This window comes from Prionailurus bengalensis, chromosome D2 (genome assembly GCF_016509475.1).
Source record: "Prionailurus bengalensis isolate Pbe53 chromosome D2, Fcat_Pben_1.1_paternal_pri, whole genome shotgun sequence".
Lineage (NCBI taxonomy): Eukaryota > Metazoa > Chordata > Mammalia > Carnivora > Felidae > Prionailurus > Prionailurus bengalensis.
In genome coordinates this window covers 79,767,568-79,790,930 of record NC_057351.1, presented here as the reverse complement: position 1 = coordinate 79,790,930, position 23,363 = coordinate 79,767,568, and the positions used below count along the sequence as shown (strand labels likewise).

Genomic DNA, 23,363 nt, shown 5'->3' with positions numbered 1-23,363 from the left:
CGTGCCCAGGGCCACCCACAAGGAAGGCGTGTGGGGCTTCCCTGAGCCCGAGTGTGATCGGGGGGGGGGGGGGGGGGGGGCCGCTGGGGGCTGGGCACAAGAGCAGGCAGAGGAGCTGAAAAGGAATATCCAGGGCGCCAGAGGGCATCGTGGTGCGGGCACTGCGTGGGCCCGGGCTCAGTGGGTGCTGGGCCACAAGGGGGGGTTCGTCAGTGAAAAGCCTGCCCAGGAGTCTTTATGCTGCTGAGAGCAAGGGGTTGAGGTGGGCGAGGGGGCAGAGAAGGGCCACAAAGCTCACTTGAGAAGGCCCTGGTGGAGCAGGAGGGGGCGTGGGCACTTGGTTCTGTGGCATGGGAGGCCCAGGAGGTTTCAGAGGGATGAGGCCATTAGTTTTTCAGGCCCCTGGGCAGCACGGCGATAAAACCTCCCAGGAGAGGGAGCACCATGTCCCCTGGTGGAAAATAATCCTAAATGCTCTGGGGAAGGAAATCACCCTCTCGGCCCACCAAACTGGCTCCGCTATGTTTGAAGACTGTCCTATAGCTGTTAGATTTATACGGGTATAGCCGCTACCAGAGACATCCCAGCTACATAAACCGGCCTGGGTGAAAGAAAATCAAAACCAGTCCCCTCCTAGGGATGAGTGGGAAGGTGCCAGTGCAGAACCCACAGAGGTGAACAGCCTGGGGAGCCCTGCTTACTGCCACACCCCGGGATCTGTGCACCCATCTGTTGGGCAGGCCTGGGTCCGGGTGGGAGCATTACTCAGGAGGGGCTGTTGGAAGCCCCTGACCTTTCTCAATACCCACTCCTCCCGCAAAGGTCTCTAAGTGTGGCTCCGGGGGTCGCAGCGGCTGGGAGTCAGGCAGACTTGGGTCTCCGTGGTCCTCGCACCATCCAGGCTGGGACCCCAACAAGACCTGAGCTTCAGCTGATAAAGGGGAATCACAGCCCCTCCACGCCCCAGACTGTCAGCGGACCTCCCCAGATAGTGAGAGGAGAGCATGAATGCCTAGCACAGAAGAAGTGGTCTCACCTCCCCGGGAAATAATAGGAAATACAGTCAATAACATTGTAATAATGTTTGGTGACCGATGGTGACAACACGCACCGTGTTGAGCACTGAGTACTGTACAGAATGGCTACATCACTGTGCTGTGCGCCTGAAACTAATGTACAATCGTATGTTATTAAACCTCAAGTTTAGGGGTGCCTGGGTGGCGCAGTCGGTTAAGCATCCGACTTCAGCCAGGTCGCGATCTCGCGGTCTGTGAGTTCGAGCCCCGCGTCGGGCTCTGGGCTGATGGCTCAGAGCCTGGAGCCTGTTTCCGATTCTGTGTCTCCCTCTCTCTCTCTGCCCCTCCCCCGTTCATGCTCTGTCTCTCTCTGTCCCAAAAATAAATAAAAAATGTTGAAAAAAAAATTAAAAAAAACAAACAAACAAACTTCAAGTTTAAAAAATTCCATCACTTAGGGGTACCTGGGTGGCTCAGTCGGTTAAGCGTCCGACTTCCGCCCAGGTCGTGATCCTGCGGTTTGTGAGTTCGAGCCCAGCATCGGGCTCTGTGCTGACAGCTCAGAGCCTGGAGCCTGCTTCTGTTTCTGTGTCTCCCTCTCTCTCTCTGTCCCTGCCCTGCTGGCGCTCTTTCTCTCTCTCAAAGGTAAAAATAAACATTAAAAAAAAAAAAAAAACCTTAAAGATGAACATAAGGGAAGGGAAGCAAAAATAATATAAAACCAGGGAAGGGGACGAAACATAAGAGACTCTTAAATATGGAGAACAAACAGAGGGTTACTGGAGGGGTTGTGGGAGGGGGGATGGCTAAATGGGTCAGGGGCATTAAGGAATCTACTCCTGAAATCATTGTTGCCCTATATGCTAACTAACTTGGATGTAAATTAAAAAATTAATAAATTTAAAAAATAAAACTTAAAAAAAATTCCGTAACTTAAATAAATAAATAAATAAATAAATAAATGTATGTATGTATGTATGTATGTATATTTGTTGGGCTGTCATGGGGTCTATCATATGTTTAGCACTGGGCCAAGAACTTGACATACATCATGAGCCATCACGGCACCTGCCCTGCACCCCTTCACCCCCTCCCCGCCCCCATCTCCATCCATTCGGGTGCTCTAGTCTGACACTGGAGGCCATTCTTTATTTCCTCTTCTCCCTGGCCCCCGCAATACTCACTGCCCTACATTCCCTCCCCTCCCCTCCCCTCCCCTCCCTGTCCCACTTCCAAAACCTCTCTTGCATTCACTCCCTTCTCGCCACCTCCCCCATCCTACACCGATGGACCATGATGCTCCCCTCGTGGTAGATACCTGAGCTATTTCCATACATACCTACATTTATTTTATTTATTTACAAAGTTACTGTCGTGAATGCCCTGGCGCTGATGTCCTTTCTCACGTAGGAGGTAGGGCAAATTTCCAGAAGTGGGGCCGCTGATAGCTAATGCCAAATGCATCTTCCGCAAGCAACGTATGACAGGGTCCGTTTCTGCAAACTCTCACCAAGTGAATGTGTGCCCAAAGTTGTGCATCATTGCCAGTTTTCTCATACTCTTGAAAAAATGGCACCTTGGCATAGTTTCAATGTGCATTTCTCTTATTTTTTTTAATATTCATTCATATTTGAGAGAGAGACAGAGGTAGAGAGAGGGAGAGAGACAGTGTGCAAGCCAGGGAGGGACAGAGAGAGACACAGACAGACTCTAAAGCAGGCTCCAGGCTCTGAGCTGTCAGCACAGAGCCCGGCGCCGGGCTCAAACTCTCGGGCTGTGAGAGTTTGATCTCCTGTGAGATCATAACCTGAGCCGAAGTCAGATGCTGAACCAACTGAGCCATTCAAGTACAGTGCATCTCTCTTATCTAAGTAAGGCTGAGCATCTTTCATATGACTAGGGGTCATTTGCTTTTTCTTCCTTGTGAATTGTTTATTATCTTTTGTGCATTTTTCTACTAGGCTGTTGATTTGTTGTCGTTGATATCTAGATCTGGGGGCATAATTATAAAGGTCCTCTACTCTAAGATTTCAAAGGAAGTCCCTCCTGTTTCCATCTAGTACTTACACGGTTGCACTTTGAACGTTTCAATTTCAATTACGTTTCAATTATGTTTTAAAAACATAAACCAGATCCCATGACCCTTCTGCCTAAATCTTCAAAGCCTTCCCCCACACTCAGGTTAAAATCCAGGCACCGCTCTGTGACAATCCCTGTGACAGCCAAGCTCCCCGTCTTCAGTCCATGAACACGAATGTGCCGAGTTCTCTTCTGCCGCAAGCCTTAGCCACTGCTGTTCTCTCTAGCGGGAATGCACTTCCTCCGCCCCTTCCCCCAGATAGCCTTTCTTACCCTTCGGTTGCATCCAATGCCTTCTCTTCAGAGAAGTCCAGCCTCACCTGACACTTTCTCAGCAAATCTAATGTTTACTCATCTGCGTCTAAGTTTACTGTTCACTTCCCCTGCAGACACGAGCCCCATGAAGACTTGGCAAAGGCCAGGACTTAAACCTGACTTTAGGAAATGACTCCAGGGGGGTGTCAAGAGTCTCCCAGGTCTGGCTGCCCTTCACATGCTCTCTTGGAGGCCACATCTCCCTTTTCTGAGTTCCTGGCCTCTCCTGCTTTGCTACACAAGACACTTTGGCTCCTGTCCAGACAGGTGGGGTGGGCTCCCTGAGAACGACAAAGAGGCTCACTTAACTGCCATCCATAGGCAGGTAAACTGAGTCCTAGTGAGGTCAGGCCACTAACCCAGGGTTTCCCAGCTAGTGCCTCTGGGAAGTCAAGTCCTGGGCCATTGGCCCTTCCTGGCTGTCCATCAACATCATGGCAGCACTGGCCTGTCGTGCCAATCAATGGCAGCTACAAAGGGGAGGGTCCAGTAGTACCAACTGTGGTCCCTGTGTGGTCCTCTGTGCACAAGATTTGGTGGGCAAGATGCCCTCCTCCTCCTCCTCCTCCTCTTTAAACAAACGATGCCAGCGCATACGTCATTTAAAGTTTTCCTGTAACCACATTAACAAAAATGTAAAAAAAAAAAAAAAAGGAATGTAATGTATGTTATTTTACCTAACGCTCAGCAGCGGCAGGAAGCAAAAGGCAGCCCCAGAGGACCGGGCAGCTCTGACCAGCACAGGCCCTATGCTCGCGGGGGTGGAGGGGCGGCGGGGGGCTGTGACGGGGTCCGGCCCGGGTGGGCTCTCAGGGACCGGGGCGGGGCCAGTGCAACAGCCCCGCCCCGTCCCAGGCGGCAGCCAGAAGCTGCCGGTGGGATCCCGCAGCGCGCGGAGCTTCGCTCCCACCGCGGCCGGCGCGGCCCACTCACCTCGCCAGCGCCTCCACGGAGCCAGGGATGGGCACGCCGCCGCCCTCGCCGCTATCGTGCAGGACACCCGAGATGTCGAGCAGCACCCCGCGCACGCCTGCCAGCCGCTCGCTCCACGCAGCCATCGCGTGCCGCTGTGCACCTCTGACTCCTCAGTCTCCGCGTTCCAACTCGCGGCTGGGAACTGCGGCCGGGCTTTACGGCGCAGGGGCGCCTGGGAAGTGTAGTCCTGGGCCGGGTAGTCCGACGGGGCGGGGCCAGCGGGGCCGTTCCGCCGGGCGCAAACCCGGAACCGCGGGGCGCAAACCCGGAACCGCGGGGCGCAAACCCGGGGCCGCCGGTCGCCGCCTCCCAACTCCCGGCCGCACGCGCGCGAAATGGGAGCCGTCTTCCCAGATCAGTGGACCAAAGGCAGGAAAAGCAAAAAACAAGCCCTTCCCTAAAAACCAGAACGAGGCACTTGTAGACCACACGGAGACACCTGTAGCAAAAGTTAAAGAGATCGCTGGTATCCTCATCCTCTGGCTGAAGAGTATAACCAGCCTTAAAAGCAAAGGAGATAGTTGGGGCCACCTGGGTGGCTCAGGTCATAATCTCGCGGGTTTGTGAGTTCGAGCCCCGCGTCAAGCCCTATGCTGACAGCTCAGAGCCTGGAGCCTGCTTCAGATTCGGTGTCTCCCTCTCTCTCTGCCCTTCCCCTGCTCAAGCTCTGTTTCTCTCTGTCTCTCAATAATAAATAAATGTTAAAAAAAAAAAAAAAGCAGCAGTGGAGATAGTTGGATCAATTGGCCAGACAATCCTATGCCTGGGAAGTGATGCTCCGGAAATGATTCTCAAGACCTTGAGTTCAATGGAAGCTATCATGCCACAAGGAGTTGGAAGAAAAGTGAATGTGTAAGCACGTATAACATGGCTACAGAAAGAAATATGCCATCAAAAATGAAGACTAGATAGCAACACGGAAAGTGCTCGTGTGATAACATATGAGAAAGCCGACTACGAAACTATAATGACCACCGCCATGCAAAATTAAGGGTGCATAGGAATAGGGCTGGGAGGAACATGGGAATATTGCAGTGTGTTAGGCCAGTCATATTTTGGATGAATTGTTACAGTCCCTTTAATATTACATCATTTTTTATTTAAAAAAATTTTTACTGTTTATTTATTTTTGAGAGAGAGAGACAGAGTGAGAGGAGGGAAGGGGCAGAGAGAGGAGAAACAGAATCTGAAGCAGGCTCCAGGCTCCGAGCTGTCAGCACAGAGCCCAACACAGGGCTCGAACTCACGAACCACGAGATCGTGACCTGAGCCGAAGTCAGATGCTCAACCCACTGAGCCACCCAGGCGCCCCTAATGCTACATCATTTTTACAATAAATAAAAATTGGTAGAAAAGAGGGAGGGTTCCCTTAACTGTCCCTCTGACTTTTCCAAGTTTTAAACTGAAATTTGAAAAAAGTCAGACTCCTCTGGGCATGACTTAGCTTTGAGACCATATTTGAATGACCACTTCATTTCAGCCTGTTGAGTCACAGATAGGATGAAGAAATTGGAATTTTAGGACTTGCACCCAGTTCAGGACACCTCAGTGGTTCAGTTGGTTAAGCGTCAGGCTCTTGGTTTCGGCTCAGGTCACAATCTCGCAGTTCGTGATTTGGAGCCTGCCGTCGGGCTCTGCACTGACAGTATGGATTGGAATTCCCTCTCTTTCCCTCTCTCTCTCTGCCCCTCCCTGCTCATCCTCTGTCTCTCTCTCAGTAAATAAATAAATAAACCTAAAAAAAAAAAAAAAGAAGAACTTTCACCCAGCTCAATGAATTGTGCATATCAACATCTCTCAGTTTCCTGGGGAATGGTGTGCTCTGTTGATTTTACAGGAGAGATGTAAAATATAGCTCCTGCCCTTTGGTGATTTGCAATCTGGTTGGGGGAGAAAAGAATATTAGACCTTATATTAGCTATGGTTCTTAGTTGCAGATGATAGAAACCACTCCAGCTAAAGGGTTATGTTCACATCAGGCAGTAAGGAGCTTGCGGATTTCCATGGGAACTAAAGAACCAAGTTCAAGTACTCTACAGCCAAGAGCCATGCAGCTCTGTGAAATGGCCTGTTACATTGTTCCATTGTCTTACTGCCCCTTCACTTGGTTCCTAAGATGCCAGAGACCTGATAGTAAAGGCCCCAAAGGACCAAATCTGTCCACCACCATGCCCTTGAAGGATTCTCTCCACCTGTGGCTACCACCTACCTCGTTTCCACCATGTCTAGCTTTGTGGCACCTAGTCCGACCTGCAAGGGAGTCTGGGAAGTGCAGTTTTTAGCCTTCCAGATTCTGTGATATGGGAGCTGAGTGAGTTGATCTGGGTAATCTGCCAATCACACCATGCTCTATACACATGTATTGAACTTCTTCTCTCTAGGCTCAGTGGGCTCTAGGGATGCAAAAAGGCCTAAAATATGATCTTTGCCTTTGAGTCAAGACTATAGAGAACAAGATGTACACCTTTGAGATTGCTGACCAGTTGTGTGCCAGGTGCCAATGAGTGACGTAAACACAGGTAAGAGGATGGGTTTGTTTACCACAGAAGGACAATGGACCTTGAAGAATGGCTGGGCTGTAGCCAAGGAGGGGGAGAAACAAGGGCATTCTGCCAGTGTGGGGAGCCTGCCCATGGTTCTCTCTATTCTTTTGGCCATATATGACCTTGGGCAAATCCCTTTCTTCTTCTTTTTCTTTTTTTCTTTTAGAGAGAGAGTGTGAGCAGGGGAGAGGGGCAGAGGGAGAGAGAAAGAGAGAGAGAGAGAGAGAGAGAGAGAATCTTTTTTTTTTTTAGACACACACACACACACACACACACACACACACACACACACAGAATCCGAAGCAGGCTCCAGGCTCCGAGCTGTCAGCACAGAGCCCGATGAGGGGCTCAAACTCAAGAACCATGAGATCACAACCTGAGCCGAAGTCAGACACTTAACCGACTTACCCAGGCACCCCGAGAGAAAGAATCATAAACACACTCCACACTCAGCACGGAGCCTGATGCAGGATCTACCCCACGACACTGGGATCATGATCTGAGCCCAAATCAAGAGTGGAATGCTCAACCGAGTGAGCCACCCAGGTGCCCTGAAATTATGTTCTATACCTAAAATTATGGTAGACAAAATAACGCCCCCTTGAAGGTGTCCACATCCTAGTCTCCAGAACCTGTGAATGTATTATCTTACGTGGCACAAGTGACTTCGCAGACATAATTAAACTAAGGATCTTGAAATGGGAGATTATCCTGGATGATCCAAATAGGCTCAGTGAATCACAAGAGTCTTTATAAGGCAAAGAGGGAGACAGGAGAGTCAGAATCATGACAGTGGAGAGGGAGACATGACAACAGAAGCAGAGCTAAGAGACAGAGAGATTTGAAAATGCTGCATTACTGGCCTGGAATGTGAAGGGGCCATGAGCCAAGAAATTCAGGCAGCTTCTAGAATCTGGAAAAAGGAAAGAAATGGATTCTCCTCTAGAGCCTCCAGAAGGAATTCAGCTCTGCTGACACCTTGAGTTTAGGGCTCCTTGCCTTTAGAGCTAGAAGATAATAAATTTGTAGTGTCCTAAGCCACTGCCCTTACAGCAATTGGCTACGGCACCAATAGGAAATGAATATAGGGCCTTAGTCCCTCATCTGAAGAATGACATTGGCCCACAGTGACAACATGGTATCGTGGGCCACTGATAGGCTTGGACCCGGTCCAAAAGCTCATGACCTTTCTCTGAATATAACGGGTGAAGGGCATTATATAAATTAGGCTTGCAGTTGGCTGCGTGTAATAGAAACGCAAGTACAGTTGCTCAACCAAATAGAGGAACTATTGCTCGGATACCAGGAAGTCGAGAGGAAGGCGGGCCTGGGCAGGTGCAATCGCTTCCAGGACCATCAGGAAATAGGCTACAACCGTCCCGTGTTCTGCTACCCTTAAGGTGAGGCTTTTACCCTCATGCTTTCAAGGTGCCTGTTGCATTAAAATCACCTGGAGGACTTATTTAAAACCACAAGTTTGGGGATGCCTGGGTGGCTCAGTCGCTTAGGCATCTGACTTCAGCTCAGGTCATGATCTCATGGTCCGTGGGCTCTCTGCTGTCAGCACAGAGCCTGCTTCGGATCCTCTGCCCTTCTCTCTCTGCTCTCCCCCGCTTGCGCTCTCTTTCTGTCTCTCTCAAAATAGTAAATAAACTTAAAAAAAATTTTTTTTTAATTTTTTTTCAACGTTTATTTATTTTTGGGACAGAGAGAGACAGAGCATGAACGGGGGAGGGGCAGAGAGAGAGGGAGACACAGAATCGGAAACAGGCTCCAGGCTCTGAGCCATCAGCCCAGAGCCTGACGCGGGGCTCGAACTCATGGACCGCGAGATCGTGACCTGGCTGAAGTCGGATGCTTAACCGACTGCGCCACCCAGGCGCCCCTAAAAAAAATTTTTTTTAATTAAAAAAAAAACAACGTAAGTTTGGTTCCAGGTGATCTGGGATGGGCCTGAGAATTCGCATGACTTAGAGGCTCCCAAACAATGCTGATGCTTCTGGTCTCCGGCTCTAGATGAATGTTTCTCAGTTTTTTAAACCACATGTTTATTTACGTATTTTTGAGAGAGAGGGTGAGCCCAGGGGAGGGGCAGGGAGAGAAGGGAAAACAAGAATCCGAAGCAGGCTCCGCGCTGCCAGTGCAGAGCCTGACACGGAGCTCAATATCATGAACTGTGAGATCGTGACCTGAACTGAAATCAGGAGTCAGACGCGTAACTGACGGAGCCACCCAGGCGTCCCAGTGTTTCTCAAGTTTTAAGGTAGATGTGAATTTCCTAGGGGAACTTACCATAAAATGCATACTCTGATTTAGTCGGTCTGGGGTAAAACTTGAGATTCTTCATTTCTTTCTTTTTTTTTTTTTAATTGAGATTTTATTCTTAAGTAATCTCTCCACCCAATGTGGGGCTTGAATTTACAACCCTGAGATCAAGAGTTGCGTGCTCTACCGACTGAGCCCGCCAGGCGCCCTGGGATTCTGCATTTCTAACAAGCTCTCAGGTAGGCTGCTGATGCTGTCCACGGATCATACTTCAAGTAACAGGAGTCTAGATTCCAGACTCTAGCATGACCTCTCATGCTTATGGCAGCTCTGAAATTCTATGATGCTGTGGTGGTGTTTTGTTGCTGTTTTCTTTTCCAAAAACGAGATCACTTTGTAGAGGAAGATGTTCGAGACGTGGCCCACCTACGTGCACATTGTTAGTAGAGGTACTGATGACCTAGGTTGTAAATTACGTTCACCATTTGCCTTCCCTCCTTCCTGTCGCTGCTTGGCAGGTCACCTTAGCAGACAGCGAGGTGAGGCTCAGGCTGTCAGCTCCAATGCTTTCGACCAACCCTGGACAAGGATGTGTGGGAGAGGACACAGTGCGTGATACTTTCCTGGGACTTCCGTCCTTCGTTGGCCTCTTTTTGCCATGGAGACACCAGTTCCCTGTTTGTGCAAAGAGTGGGGAGTTGGCAGTTTTAAATAAGTGTGCGGAATTATTAGGATTGGTATCAGCCCATCAGTACACTCACATGAGGTACTTTTTGTCAAAGAGACTCTTTCCAAAGCTGTGGGCAGGGGTAAGGGATTTTCCCTAAGGGAGTAGGAGCCATTATAGACCCATATCCATATCTAAACATTTCTGGATCCTTTTTTTTTTCCTTAATTTTTTAAAATGCTTTTTATTTTTGAAGGAGAGACAGAGAGTGAACAGGGGTGAGGCAGAGAGAGAGGGAGACGCAGAATCCGAAGCAGACTCCAGGCTCCGAGCTGTCAGCACAGAGCCCGACGCGGGGGCTCGAACTCACGATCCGTGAGATCATGACCTGAGCCAAAGTCAGACGCTTGATGGACTGAGCCACCCAGGTGCCCCTCTGGATCCTATTTTTACTTTCATCTTAGCCTGTACCACCTCTTAAGGTGTGGGATTTCCAATCCATTTTAATCAGACTATAGAGCTTTGGGTTTATGCTACGGGGCCACCGTGTATTCCTTTGAAATCTTCAGCCTGCTGAATACCGGGATGTCAGTGGGTGCAAAGACAAATGCATGGGCCTTGACTTTAGGAAAGTCCGAGGATCAGTCTGTACCCCATACAGTGTGATAAGGGCTGTGCCCATCAGCAGTCCTGGACCTTGGCAAATTGATTTCCAAAATGGGGGAGAGGCAAAGTGAGCGTTGGGAAGACTGTAAGACAATTTACAGGATGGAAGAAAATGCGGGGCAACCAGCCCTCAGAAAGTACTAGAACCATCAGCTCTGGGGGTGGGAATCAGCAGACGACTTCGTTCAGGCATCACTGCTGGGCTCATGCAGCCCCCGCTCAGTGTCGTGCTGCTTCAGATTCCCAGGGGAGAAGGCCTGGAGGGTCCCGCAGGAGCCCACTCCCACCCCCTGGCTCGCCGGGGCCCTTGCTTGGCAGTCCCACATCTGAAGGGGGGTGAGGCGGGGGTGATCTGAGCAAAGTCAAACTACTGATACCAGAAAAGGGGTGAGGGTGCTGATCGGGCAAAAGCAAGATGCCTCCCAAGGCCGTAGGGAGGGCTGGGCACCGTGTGGGAAGGAGCGCCCCGGGGAACCCCGGTTGGGCAGGGCAGGACTCACAGAGAAAAGCGCACTTGGACAGAGGAGACTTGAAGCTGAAAGCAGGTTCGCAGGCAGACGTGGGACGGAGAGAACATTGCTGGAGCGACACACACGGCTGTGAGAGCGAGTCCTACCCGGGGCCTTGTCTCATTGCCAAGACTGGAGGCCCTCTCAGGGTGTGCGATGGTTAATTTCGTATAGCACCTTGACTGGGCCCTGGGACGCCCAGCTATTTGGTCAAACGTTACTCTTGCTGTGTCTGCGAGACCATTTTTAGATGATATAAACATCGCCGTTGGCAGACTGAGTGAAGCAGATTGCCTGCCCCGATATGGGTGGGCCTCATTCAATAAGTTGAAGGCCTAAATAGAGCAAGAAGGCTGACCACCACCCCCGTGCCCCCCACGACTATGCCAGCAGTTCTCCTGGGCCTCCGGCTTGCCGGCTCATCCTGTAGATCTCGGGTCTTGCCAGCCTTCATAACTGCATGAACCAATTCCTTTAAAAAATCTCCACCTCTCTCTCTCTCTCTGTCTGTCTCTCTCTCTCTAATCCATATAGCCTATTGATGCTGGTTCCCTAGAGAAACCTGACTAACAAGGGTGGCTCCCATCAAAGAGAAGAGGAAGGTTTGTAAGGATACACAGAGGCTCATGGGGACCCAGAAGCCCCTGCACAGCCGCCTCTGGAGGCGTGGAACTCAGGCAGGGGCTGGTGCTCGCCCATCTGCTAGTGTCTCTTACAGATTCCCTGCTTCGCTCCGCACATGTGTTCTGTTCTGCTCTCGCAGCTCAGGCCGAGTGTCTACTGCCTCATACCGTCCGTGATCATGTGGCCCCACGATGGCCACCCTGTCTCCATATTTCTTGCCCACTGAGCTCAAGCTCCCACCACTGGCAGGAAATGTGCCATTGGGTCTCGATCAGACTCTGGGATCGGACTCCTGGGGTCTGACTCAGCCAAGTCACCTGGTTGAGCTGACTGCTTTAGGCAGCCCAGGAATGGGCCAGCCCAAAGGCTGGGTGTCCCCTCTGCTCCCCTGGCCCACTGACCAGTCGCCGGGATCCAGAGGCTGGGCAGAGTCTCCGAGAAGGCAGCACGTGTGGGCAGGAGACCCACACACATCTCACATGGAACACCACCGTGCGGGGACCAGGCAGTGAGTGGGGTTGGATTGTGAAGAACGCCCACCCCCTGCTCGGTGCTAAGGCATTTGGTCTTCACCCCGCGGACCACGATAGCCACAGAAATGCCACGAGCCCTGGTGAATCAGGTGAGGTCCCTCGGCGTGAGCCCAGCTGAGGTAGCCGACTTGCGACCCACAGATGTGCTTCTGATGGTTTGTTTTTCAACATTTTGAATTGCTTGCCAGCATTGGAAACTTTGGACTTGTCACATAGGAATCCAGCTTCCCAGCTACTTGGGGGCAGCATGGAGATCAGGCAGCGCTGATCGGCATTCTTACAAGGCCGCCACCCACCCGGTGGAGTCACAGCAGCCCCCGGTCGGGGAACACTGGCACTCCAGCTGGGTTTACTGGTTTAGGCCACGGCCACGGCCAGGTGCTCTCAGGGCTGCAGTCTGCACACCCACGTGAGGTGAAGAGCTTGGGGAGAAGGCAAAGCTAGGGGCAGGGGGACCAGGGACTAGAAGTTAAGGGCATGAAATTTAGGGGCGTGCCTGGGTGGCTCAGTCACTTAAGCGTCCAACTTTGGCTCAGGTCATGATGTCACGGCTCGTGGGAACGTTTGAGCCCTGCATCGGGCTCTGTGCTGACAGCTCAGAGCCTCAGATTCTGTGTCTCCCTCTCCCTCTGCCCCTCCCCTGCTCGTGCTCTCTCTCTCTCTCTCTCTCTCTCTCTCTCTCTCTCTCAAAAACAAATAAACATTGAAGAAGAAGAAGGAGGAGGGGGAGAGGGAGGAGGAGGAGGAGAAGAAGAAGAAGGAAGCATGAAATTTAGGCACAGATGTGGGGAACAGAGGGCTTTGACGCTTACCTTGCAGGACACTTGCCTAAGAATGACGATCATACTCATCTCCATTCAACAGGGAAGCAGATGCTTCATATATTTGCAAAGTGCCACCTTGGCTCCTGTCTTTATTCTGCACGCGGTGTCTCCCTTCGGAAGGGCATTAACACGGCATTCGATGCTCACAGCGCGTCCCTCTTCCTTCTGGCCCTGTCCCTCCCTCATCACTTCTCACCCAACATGTCCTCAGCTTGTCACTTGGCATTTCTCCCCCATTCCCCTTCTTCCAATCACATGTCTCTATTTTTCCAGATGCCCAGAGCAATTTGGCTTGCCTGGCAATCCCCGGGTCTTGGGTTCCTCCCGGGAATATCGTAAAACAGTAGGAAAAAAACACGGAATGTAAGAGCCAAAGCTGGATGCCCAAACCTGCGCCACAGTCTCCTCCTAGGTAGTGTTGGGCTTAGTTATTTCCTGGCAGGGCCTCTCACATATCCCAGCTCTGTGTGTAACTTTGAAGGAAAGCCATTCGATCAATGTCTGAGATTAGATTTCACCCTGGGGCAGCAATGTGATTTCCTTAATCAGAATTTTACCAAAGCGGGTTCCGAAATCTCACCGCCCAGGTTCAGATCTTAGCTTCACCACTTCCTCGCTCTGGGGTCATGGGCAAATCGGGGATAAGAACAGTGCCTGCTTCGTGGGGTTGTGGGGAGGATGAAATGAAAAAACCCCGAATAAGCAAAGAGCTTGGCCGAGTGCCTGGTTCAGAGCAAGTTCCCCAAAAGAGCAGCTATTATTAATATCGTCATTATCGGGAAAAAATTAACATGGATTCTACTTATCAATGTAACCCCTGCTTTATCCCCTTCTTTGATGCTTCCTCAACATTGCTGAGATAAAGAAGTTGATTTTTTTTTTTTTTTTTGTAACCTGTTGATTTCCAAGAAGAAATACTGATTTCCTAGAGCAAACTATGCTAAGTACACATTTTTGTTTTGGTTGCAATGGGGGACGGTGGGAAGGCTACTGTTTGAGCTTTCACAAGTGAAAACCTCCAAGGTGGGTTTTTAAAAGAACTTGCTCTGCTTGGCAGTCAGAGTTCAAAGCCCTGGTGGGAAACTGTAAATGCTAGCCTTTAATTGTAAATGAACTCTCCAGCAACAAGGGGTATAGAGTCAAGTAAACGTTAACAACTGATTCTGCTGTTATCAGTAGTTTCCTTTTAAAATCCAGCGCCTTCCATCCCCCCCCCCTCCCATTTTGCAGACCATTTCTGAATTGAAATACATCTTGGGGAAAACTGGCTGAGGTCATGAGTAATGGGGTTGCCCACAAGGCTATCCCTGCAGTTGACTTCTCTCCCTTTGTCACCAAGCCGTGCCTTATGAAGCTGTCTCTTTGGCATATTATAGGTCCTGCCCAGGGGGCTGGCCCAGAACTGCAGGGTTTTACCTAGAGAATTTGTTTATTTTATTGCAGGAACGTAAGATGTTATCTAAGGTGCTTTGACACGGCTCATAATATTGCTCTCCCTCTGCATAAATAGCAAATTCTTTCCGTGTTAACACTGTTCATGTCTCAGGCAACAGCTCTTCAAGGCTGTGCCGGAATTATAGGCCACTTTGTTTGTGGAATAGCTTGGGAAGCTTGGCACCATTGATTTGCATCAGTGCCTCCGGAATAGCCTTTGCCTTCTCCTTAAAGATACTATCTTAACTGTGAAATTCATTAAATAGCCCCAGAAATGGATCAGGTTATTTAACACAACATCCCTAATGGCGCAATATCTCAGCTGTCTGCACTGATAGTGAACATTGTCTTGGACAGTGTTATCAGCCCAGGACACCCGCTATGAATATTGATCCCGAGCTTGTTACTGCCATCAGTTGCCATCAGGACAGGTCAGGGTGGGAACCCACCTAGCATCAAAGCAATTTAAAGACAGCACTCAGGCAGAATTTTAATGCCCACGTTGAAAAAACAAATCAACTCCATGCACAAAGGGAAGGTGGCTTGCTGGATATGGATATATTTATTATACAGGAACACCTCGGGTATAAATACGTGGGTGAGGACATTAGCGAGTGAACACAAGGCCAAATTGTACCAATCGGAGGTCTCACTGCCTCCTGGTCATTCACAAAGCCGGTGGCCAGAAAGACAATTCCCTAAGGCCTCCCCCGCCCCTCACCAAATTGCAGAATTTGGCCTGTCTGTTGGGTGGGGTGGTTCTCTCTAAAATGGGTAAAAGGGAGCATTTTCTATTCCTTCAATGCTGCTGGTACACACTACAGTGTTTCTTTTGCATCATCTATTTCCAGAAGCCAAGCACATAACCTGAGCTGCACTGAACACACGTATTAGAAAGAGAGATGAAAAAAAATAATAATAAAGGGCCAGGAAAAATTGATAATAACTAAAAGAAGTTATTTAAGATTGAGTCTTAACGAACATGGCCTTTATGCGTCCTTGACTTTGTCTCCAATTTGTTGCTTCTCCCTTTTCTGCTCCTTTTCTATATGTGACACCTGCAGACCCCAAAGGAAAGGGGATTCGTATCATTGAAACAAAATTCTTTTGAGGCAATTTATAAAGCGAAAATGGAAATGACCCAGGCTGGGATGGCTCTTAGCTGTCTGCAGCCATCCCTGTCCCTCTGGTTTGGGTATGAGGTGCCTCTGGAATGACAGCCCATCTTCCCGTGAAAATGGCCTCAAGGTTGCCAACAGGAGAACAGAAGAAGGACTATGGGATGCCACAGGTGCCCGTTCTGGAGCTACCTTAAGCAGATCTCTTTCTACCCTGAAGAACCTAGATATGAAAAAATACGAATGTGGGTGGGAAAAAGTAAAAGGGAGCTGGGATCAATATAGGGAGGGAGGGAGAAAGAAAAGGAAATTAAAAAAGAAAAAAGCGTGTGATCTGGGTGAGAAAGAGCTGTCAAAGCAGAAAGCAAAATACCCTAATGGGCATGTGTTCAGGAAGGTTCTGTGATGTGCAATCCAGGGTCCCGGGTGCCACTGTTTAGTTCCAGGGCCACCTTCTCTTTGGTGTTCACAGGGCGTGCATTGCCTCTGGTGGGAGGTGGGCCAGGGGGCTCGGGCAGGGCACTTCCTTTCCTGCTTTCCTGTAAAAGCACAATCCATCAGGCTTTAGAACGAGAGCTGGTTTGAATTTCGGCAGGGCTTTAAAGTCGGCAGGGAATAGAGGGGCCGCCTCTGGGAGGGGCCACAGGTTTGAATGAGAAAAGCTACGAGAAACCGGCAGATAGGGTCTTCTCTTCAACAACAGATGGGATTAACAGCGCCCCACCCACGCCCGCACTTTAATGGGCCAGTTTCTCCACCTCTTCCTACTGCTACCTTCTCGGACCCTATTAATTGCCAAGTCATTGTTTGGGAGCCCCATGGGGCAGGGAAGAAAGGAACAGCAGAGTTTGAAGTGGTTCTGGGAAGAGGGGTGGGAGAAACCTCAGAATTTGCCGCTGGGATAAATACTTACTGCTCATAGACCGCTCCCCAAGCGATGAGAGGAAAAAGGAATGTTAAGATGGACCTGGCTGGGGGAAGTTTCCCCCAAGGACTGGATGTGCATCATTCCATGGGACCTGGCGGGGCAGATGGGAGCCCTTTCAATTATCTCTGTTCTCTGACTTCAAATTCAAACCAGACAAGCATCTTTTAACCTTTTTCCTCCTGGGGCTAGAAGGAGATGGGGGTCAGAGATGCAACCTGGGTCCCAGAGACCCAATTTCTGTTGCAAATGATTGAATCTGTAACTTGGAAGAATGGCTGAAAGGCATCAGGGTTATGCTTGGCGTCTCAGCAAGCCGGGGGCAGCCACCCTCGCCTGGCTCACCGGCCCTCACCAGGGCATCTCCCTCCCCTGGCTTTGAACCCGCAACCTGACACGGTTTCCACAGCGGCGGGGCACCCTGGCAGGGGGCGGGGGGGGGGGGGTTGGACCTCTCTCCAAAACCCCTCCAGCTCTCCTGACCCTGCTGGGCTAGGCTCCGGCTGGGGGCAGAAGGGAAGAACTTTCTCCCTTCATTTCTGAGATGGCAGGATATACTGGAAAGGATACAGGTCCGGGAAAAGAAGACCTAGGTTCGAATCCGGACGCTGTCACCAGTCAACAGTAACCCTGGGCAACTCCTCATCTTTGAACCTCAATGTCCTCATCTTTAAACGGGGATAATAGTTTTGCCGGGCCACTCCCACCTCACAGGGATGCTCAGAGAATCAAACGAGATCGCGCAAGCCCCGGGGCATTGTGAACCGTAAACCGTGAGAACGTTAGCGCCTTTCAGTCCGAGGTGACCAGGTCTGAGGTCACCCCTGTGATCCACAGGCGCGGCAGATGTGCTGAGCGTTGCCTTCGAGTAATCAGCGCTGGCCTCAATTACATCCCCAATTCAAAGTCACGGGGGAAAAGTCACAAACGCAAGCGCAAGTCAGTGTGTGTGTGGGGGGGACGGGGGTGTCCCCCAGGAGGGAATCGTCGCGCGATCCCTCGCTCGCGCACGCCAGCAGTCCCCGTGGGTCGGGCGGAGGCGCGCGGAGCCGGCGGCGGTGTAGGGGCGGGAGCGCGCGCCGGGCTCACGCAGGCGCCCCCGTGCCGAGGCCAGCGGCCCCCGCGCGGCGCGGGGCAGTCGTGGGGCTGCGGCGAGCGCGCCCTGCACGTGGTGGGGGCCCGGGCCGAGCAAGTGCCAATCCCGGCGCTGCGCCCCCGCGGCTCTCGCCCAGCCCCGCCCCCGCGCCCCCCTCCCCGGCTTCACTTGGCCGCCGCGACCCTCCTACTGGCCGGAGAGCGGCGGCCCCGCCACAGCCGAAGGCAAGCCCAAGCGCGGCCATCCCGGACCCCGCGCCGCCGGCCTCGGGCCCGCGGGCGGTGGGCATGCTGGCATGGCAGGACGGCGGGGCCAAGGCGGCTCCCGCCCACCACAAGATTTCCTTCTCTGTCCTGGACATCCTGGACCCGCAGAAATTCACCCGCGCTGCGCTCCCGGCCGTGCGTCCTGCTCCCCGGGAAGCCAAGAAAAGTTTGGCAGAGGCCGAAGCGGGGAAGGACGCCAGCCCGGGGGACTCAGCTCGGCAGCGGGAGACCCCTGGTAAGGATGCGAAGCGGTCCCCAGTTCCGGGAAGCCTCAGCCCAGATGATGCCATGGGGGAGTTGGAGGCGCGCGGGGGGAGAGGGGGAGGGCAACCAGGGACAGAGTGAGCGGCCCTTAGCGGAGCGTTCGCCAAAGGGAGAAGGCCACCCGGGACGAGGTACAAAGTGTTGCCTTGCCTCTGTGTCGGAACTGAATTGAGGCAGAAAAGAGGCCCCCAACATCCTGGGTCAGGGATTTGCCTACCAAAGCTGGTCCCTACTCACCGGCCAAGTCACTAAGCGCCACAGTTCTGTTTTTTTGCTCGGCAGTGGAAACTCAACAGCGGGCGTCCACCTTATTATCCAGGCTCACTCATTTATCGGGCATTTAATGCGCCCGCTACGGGCCAGGGCCTAGCCTAGAGACGGGGATAAAAGTCATGGAAAACTTCAGAACCCACGAGGTAGAGAACATCATGAATACTGCCTCCATTTTATGATTGAGGAAACAGAGGTGAAATCATGTGGAGGGGTCTAAGTGAGTGCGAGGTCAGGTTTAAGCACCGCGTGCCCACTTCCAACCGCCCTTCCCACCATAGAGACACCTGCAGAGATGCCGCTGCCCCAAGCGCTCTGTCTCCCCAGACCCAACCATTGACTGGGGTGGGATCAGGGATGGAGTGGGGCGAGGGGAGGCCGCCGTGGTCCTCTCTCCTCGAAACATTTTGACCTAACTCTGGTGGACACTTGATGAGAAGCCTGGGAGAGTTTGTGCCCGGAAGGTAGGACAAAAGACAGCACGATCCGGGCTTGGTGAAGCGTGGGCACGAGGCTCCCTGGAGAGACGCTGAGTCCGGGCGCAGGTCCGAGAGACGCTGGATGTGGCACAGCCCCCCGCTTCTCCTCCCCAAGTTTGGCAGTGATTGTCTGGGCCTCCGGGCGCCTCTGGCGGCTGCGCTTGGGCCAGGGTAGTCTGCCTGGTAATTGTTCGGATCGCCCCTCGGAGGGGCCGCGCTCCCCTCCCCCCACCTCCATGATCGATATTCTATTACTGGCGCCTGCATATCTCCTGCCCGCAGCTTGCAGGTACCGACTTCAAACCCCCTTTCCCTGTCTGATCCTAATATTGTTCGATTAAAACTTACCTTTAATAGATGACATCTATCGATCCGGCCCCGCACAAATCTGAAACTCTATTAACACGGCAGGAGAGAGAAGATGGGAAAGAGGGAATTTCACTTTAAGGCGGGGGGGGGGGGGGGCTTAATAACTTCTTTTTTAATTGCTAGGAGTTCCAGACCAAAATAGGCTTCTAGCGACCAGAGAGACACAGCCCTAAACGCACTTGACATTTCGATGTCTCAACGTACAGTGATCCTACCCTCCCAATATTGTCCAATATGGTCATTATTTTTTCTTAATGCAAGGTGTCACTCATTCATTCAAAACACACTTCTTGGAAGTCAGCTAGGCGGCAGCTGAGTAAAGGGCAAGAGGATACCGCACCCCTAAACCCCAAATCCTGGCTTGCGAGGATGTGTGGTCGCGGGGGTGGGGGAGGGGGAGCGCGGTGCCGGAGAGGGGCCGACCTGGGGGCTCTGAAAAAGAACAGGAGGAGGAGGAGGTCTGGGGACCCGGAGGGGCTGGGTCGTGCGGGGCTTCTGGTCACCCGCCCCCTTTTCCACTAGATGCTGCGGACCGCGGCGCGGGCGCGGCGTCCCCCTTGGAGGGCTCGGAGGCCGAGGAGGCCGAGGAGGAGGAGGAGGAGGCCGAGGACGCGGGGCGGCGGCGGCGGAGGGAGCGGGCCGCGCGCCTGGAAGCGGACCCGGCGCGTTCCCCCGAGTCCCGGGCGGCGGCGTTGGCGGCGGGGGAGCGGGCCCCCGGCGGGCTGGCGGGCTCCCCGGGCTCGCCCGACTCCCCGCGGCCCCGGCGCCGGCGCACGGAGCCCCGCTGCGCCAAGCCCAGGCGCGCGCGCACCGCCTTCACCTACGAGCAGCTGGTGGCTTTGGAGAACAAGTTCCGGGCCACGCGCTACCTGTCCGTGTGCGAGCGCCTGAACCTCGCGCTGTCGCTCAGCCTCACCGAGACGCAGGTCAAAATCTGGTTCCAGAACCGCAGGACCAAGTGGAAGAAGCAGAACCCGGGCGCCGACGGTGCGGCGCAGGCGGGGAGCGGCGCGCCCCAGCCCGGGGCGCCCGGAACGGCAGCCGCGGCGGGCGGCGGCGGCTCGGGAGGCAGCCCCGGCGCCCCCGGGCCGGGCGCGCTGCCCTTCCAGACTTTCCCCTCCTACTCGGCGGCCAACGTGCTCTTCCCAGCCGCCACCTCCTTCCCGCCGACGGCCGCCGCCGCCGGGGGCCCCTTTGCGTCCTTCCTCGGACCCTCCTACCTGACCCCTTTCTACACCCCGCACCTATGAACCTGGAGCTTCTCGGGGGTCCACTTCGTCGGGACTCACAAATGACTGGCGTCGTCGTGTGGTCCCGGTTCCACCGAGGGGCGCCGACGTGCACTGCCCGCCCCCTCGTGGTGAGCGGGTGGCTGCGCGCCGCTTCCTTTCCAGCTGTGGGGAGGCGCCACCGGAGGGCAGGGAGAGGCCGCCTGCCGACTCCCGCAGCGCCCCTCGCCGCCGCGCCGACCCCCTGAATCCACGAGATCCGCAAAGGGGATCAAGGATCTGCCGTCTTTAAAAGTGCCCCGAGATGAAGGCTGTCCTCAGAGCTTGGCGTTTCTGAACTTGGCTCTTCGCTTTGGGTCAGGCTCCATTCGGTTCAAGGGCTCCTTTTGAGGGTCTGGGTGTCCCGAGCAGGGCTAACACTGCCGCGCTGCGGGGTCGCAGATGCCGGGGACCCGAGACTTCCTGCCCACGGGTCGCTCACAATGAGGATGGAATCTTCGAACATTTTAGCTCACACACGTGGTAAGCAGCTTGCCCTTTTCGGAGCGGATGGTCTCCCTTTCTGTACTTGATTATTGGCCCCAAACCAAGGCTTCCTCCCAAATATTGAACGAGCTGGGTCCACGAGCACACACTGCCGCGGTGAAATGGACTATTTTTCAGATGCACACATTTCTACGTTTTTAGATTTTCATTTCAGATTGGGACTTGAGCACAATTCTTGTTCCAAACGGACTCTCCTGAGAGACTAGGTCTCTTTTCTGAGAAGCCCTAGAAGTCTCTGCTAGGAAACGTAATGGCTTTGTGGCCGGGCTTACCTGCTAACGCAGACACAGTCCGCCGCGCTGCACGTTTTCTGAGCAGTTTCCCGAGCCAGGCAATGGCCTCAAACGAGTAAAAATGATAAGGAAGGGACCCGTGGTTCGAAGCCTATGCCTCAGGCTGCCTGTTTTGATTTCCAATCTTTGATATTCTTAAAACTTCAGTCCTGGCTCCTACGTCGGTCCCGGCAATTCCTAGGCCCGCAAATAGTGAACCAAAAGCTGGGAGAGCTGAGCTCCTCCAGCACACGTGACTGTCATGAACTGGACTTTTTTTTTTTGAGCAGCAGGCAAAAGTTCCTATTAGAGTATCAGATTAGAAAAGAATGGTATGAGAGCTGTCTTTACAGAGAGGGGACATTCGAAAGTGAATGCCTGCTGGGCTGTTTTTTAAAAGCACAAACTCAACATTATTAGAGCTTCATCGAGAGCAATTCTTGTTCCAAACAGACTCTCTGATGGCATGGTGAACATGTGAAGGGTTGTCAAGGGTGTGAAGGAAGTATTTCTTGGGCTAAAGCGAAAGCAAAATGGTACCCATAATGGATTCAACTGCCACAGCTTAACGTATGGCCCTTAGTTCCAACTGCTACTTTTTTCTCCCTTAAAAAATTAGTTACTCTGTAAAATTCTCGTGCCAGACTTGTTTGGAATGCTGCTTTTAGTTTTCTATGTAATGTGTTTGAAGCTCATATCTCAGAAACCCAGCTCTGCCTAACTAGGTCACGTTTATTTCTTCCTTACCTGGATTTGATTATTTGAGGCCTGCTGATATCTACGTGGATAGCATCCTGTTGCCATTTTTTGATAGCCTGTGCCATTAAAAATTAAATTTAATGATCACGGGCTGCTTCTAAAGTACATGCAGTTTGGTCTCATGAACACATATCATAATTTTGAAATATCTAGTTCTATGGTTATCAGAAATGATAGAAAATATCCCCCCTCCCTTATGCCAAATTCAATGAAGACTCCGTATTCACAGGACTCTCACAAGATTTGAGAATGTGTATCATTTAATTGCGTATTATTTACTAATTACTCTTTTCCTTCTATTTTAAAGAAGAGTGTCCCCAAACAGTGCATTGTTTCTAAAAGACAATTGATGCCAGATGAGATTAAAAATGCAGTTACTATGGTAGAGAACATTTTATTCACTTTACACGTTGATAAACACTCCCTCAATAACTGCTCCTTGGTTTCTGAAAAGCAACACCCATGTGTCACAAACAGGCAATTCAAGTACACAGAGGCAAGATCTGTAACGAGAAGCTGAATTTCCATAAGATGTAGAAACATTTCATCTCTCAGGTACCAGAATCCCAGAAGACTCCAGTCGGAAGAGAGGGACTAGGGAGGGAGGCGGGAAGCTTATCTGCGGACTAGCTTGAAGTGCTGTCATTCTTGACCTTTCCTGTTAGGACACCTTGTAGCAGAGTAATGCTCCAAGTGTGTGACTTTGGATTTGTGCTGCTTTGAAAGGCCCCGTGGCTTTCCAACCAAATCCATGGATGTGTTTGTCTAATAAATCCTTTTTGTAATGCTTTCTCATTTAACTGTTTCTTGTTTTCTCTTAGCAAAGTTTTCAACTATTTTTGTAATTATCAGAGTTTGTATGTATGTGTCCCCTCCCCTCGCCAGCTAATATTCACAAATTGAGGGTATCTCCACCCTAACACTACTTTTTCATGCCAGGTTAGGTACTTTGCCAAACTCATGCCAAACATACACGGATGGCTACCCTGGCAGGCAGTATATACAAACACACGGGGCCATTTTTTTTTTAAATTTTTTTTTTAACGTCTATTTATTTTTGAGACGAGAGAGACAGAGCATGAACAGGGGAGGGTCAGAGAGAGGGAGACACAGAATCCGAAACAGGCTCCAGGCTCTGAGCTGTCAGCACAGAGCCCGACGCGGGGCTCGAACTCACAGACCGCGAAATCATGACCTGAGCCGAAGTCGGCCGCTTAACCGACTGAGCCACCCAGGCGCCCCAACAGGGCCATTTTCAAAGCAAAAGTGAAGCATCTTACAGAATTTTGTTAGTGGCTACAAATTAAATCAACACCTATG

The 23,363-nt window shown here is 51.9% G+C and overlaps 2 protein-coding genes across 5 annotated transcripts in view; one reads left to right on the top strand and one right to left on the bottom strand.

The window, feature by feature from the left end:
* Positions 1-4,556, bottom strand: part of LOC122493356 (phospholysine phosphohistidine inorganic pyrophosphate phosphatase) — a 119,172-nt gene extending 114,616 nt beyond the window's left edge. For 2 of the 4 annotated variants that reach the window (XM_043597803.1, XM_043597804.1), the window contains exon 1: positions 4,344-4,555. In XM_043597803.1, the coding sequence (XP_043453738.1) occupies positions 4,344-4,468 (125 nt within the window). In that variant the 5' untranslated portion in view covers positions 4,469-4,555. Of the gene's footprint in view, positions 1-4,343 lie in introns of all 4 variants that reach the window. The other 2 variants (XM_043597805.1, XM_043597802.1) reach the window with 2 other exon arrangements.
* Positions 4,557-17,799: 13,243 nt separating this feature from the next.
* Positions 17,800-22,838, top strand: NKX1-2 (NK1 homeobox 2). The gene is made up of 2 exons (XM_043597800.1): positions 17,800-18,090; positions 19,760-22,838. The coding sequence occupies exons 1-2, from the start codon at positions 17,877-17,879 to the stop codon at positions 20,485-20,487; spliced, it is 942 nt and encodes a 313-aa protein (XP_043453735.1). The 5' UTR covers positions 17,800-17,876; the 3' UTR covers positions 20,488-22,838.
* Positions 22,839-23,363: the final 525 nt, after the last annotated feature.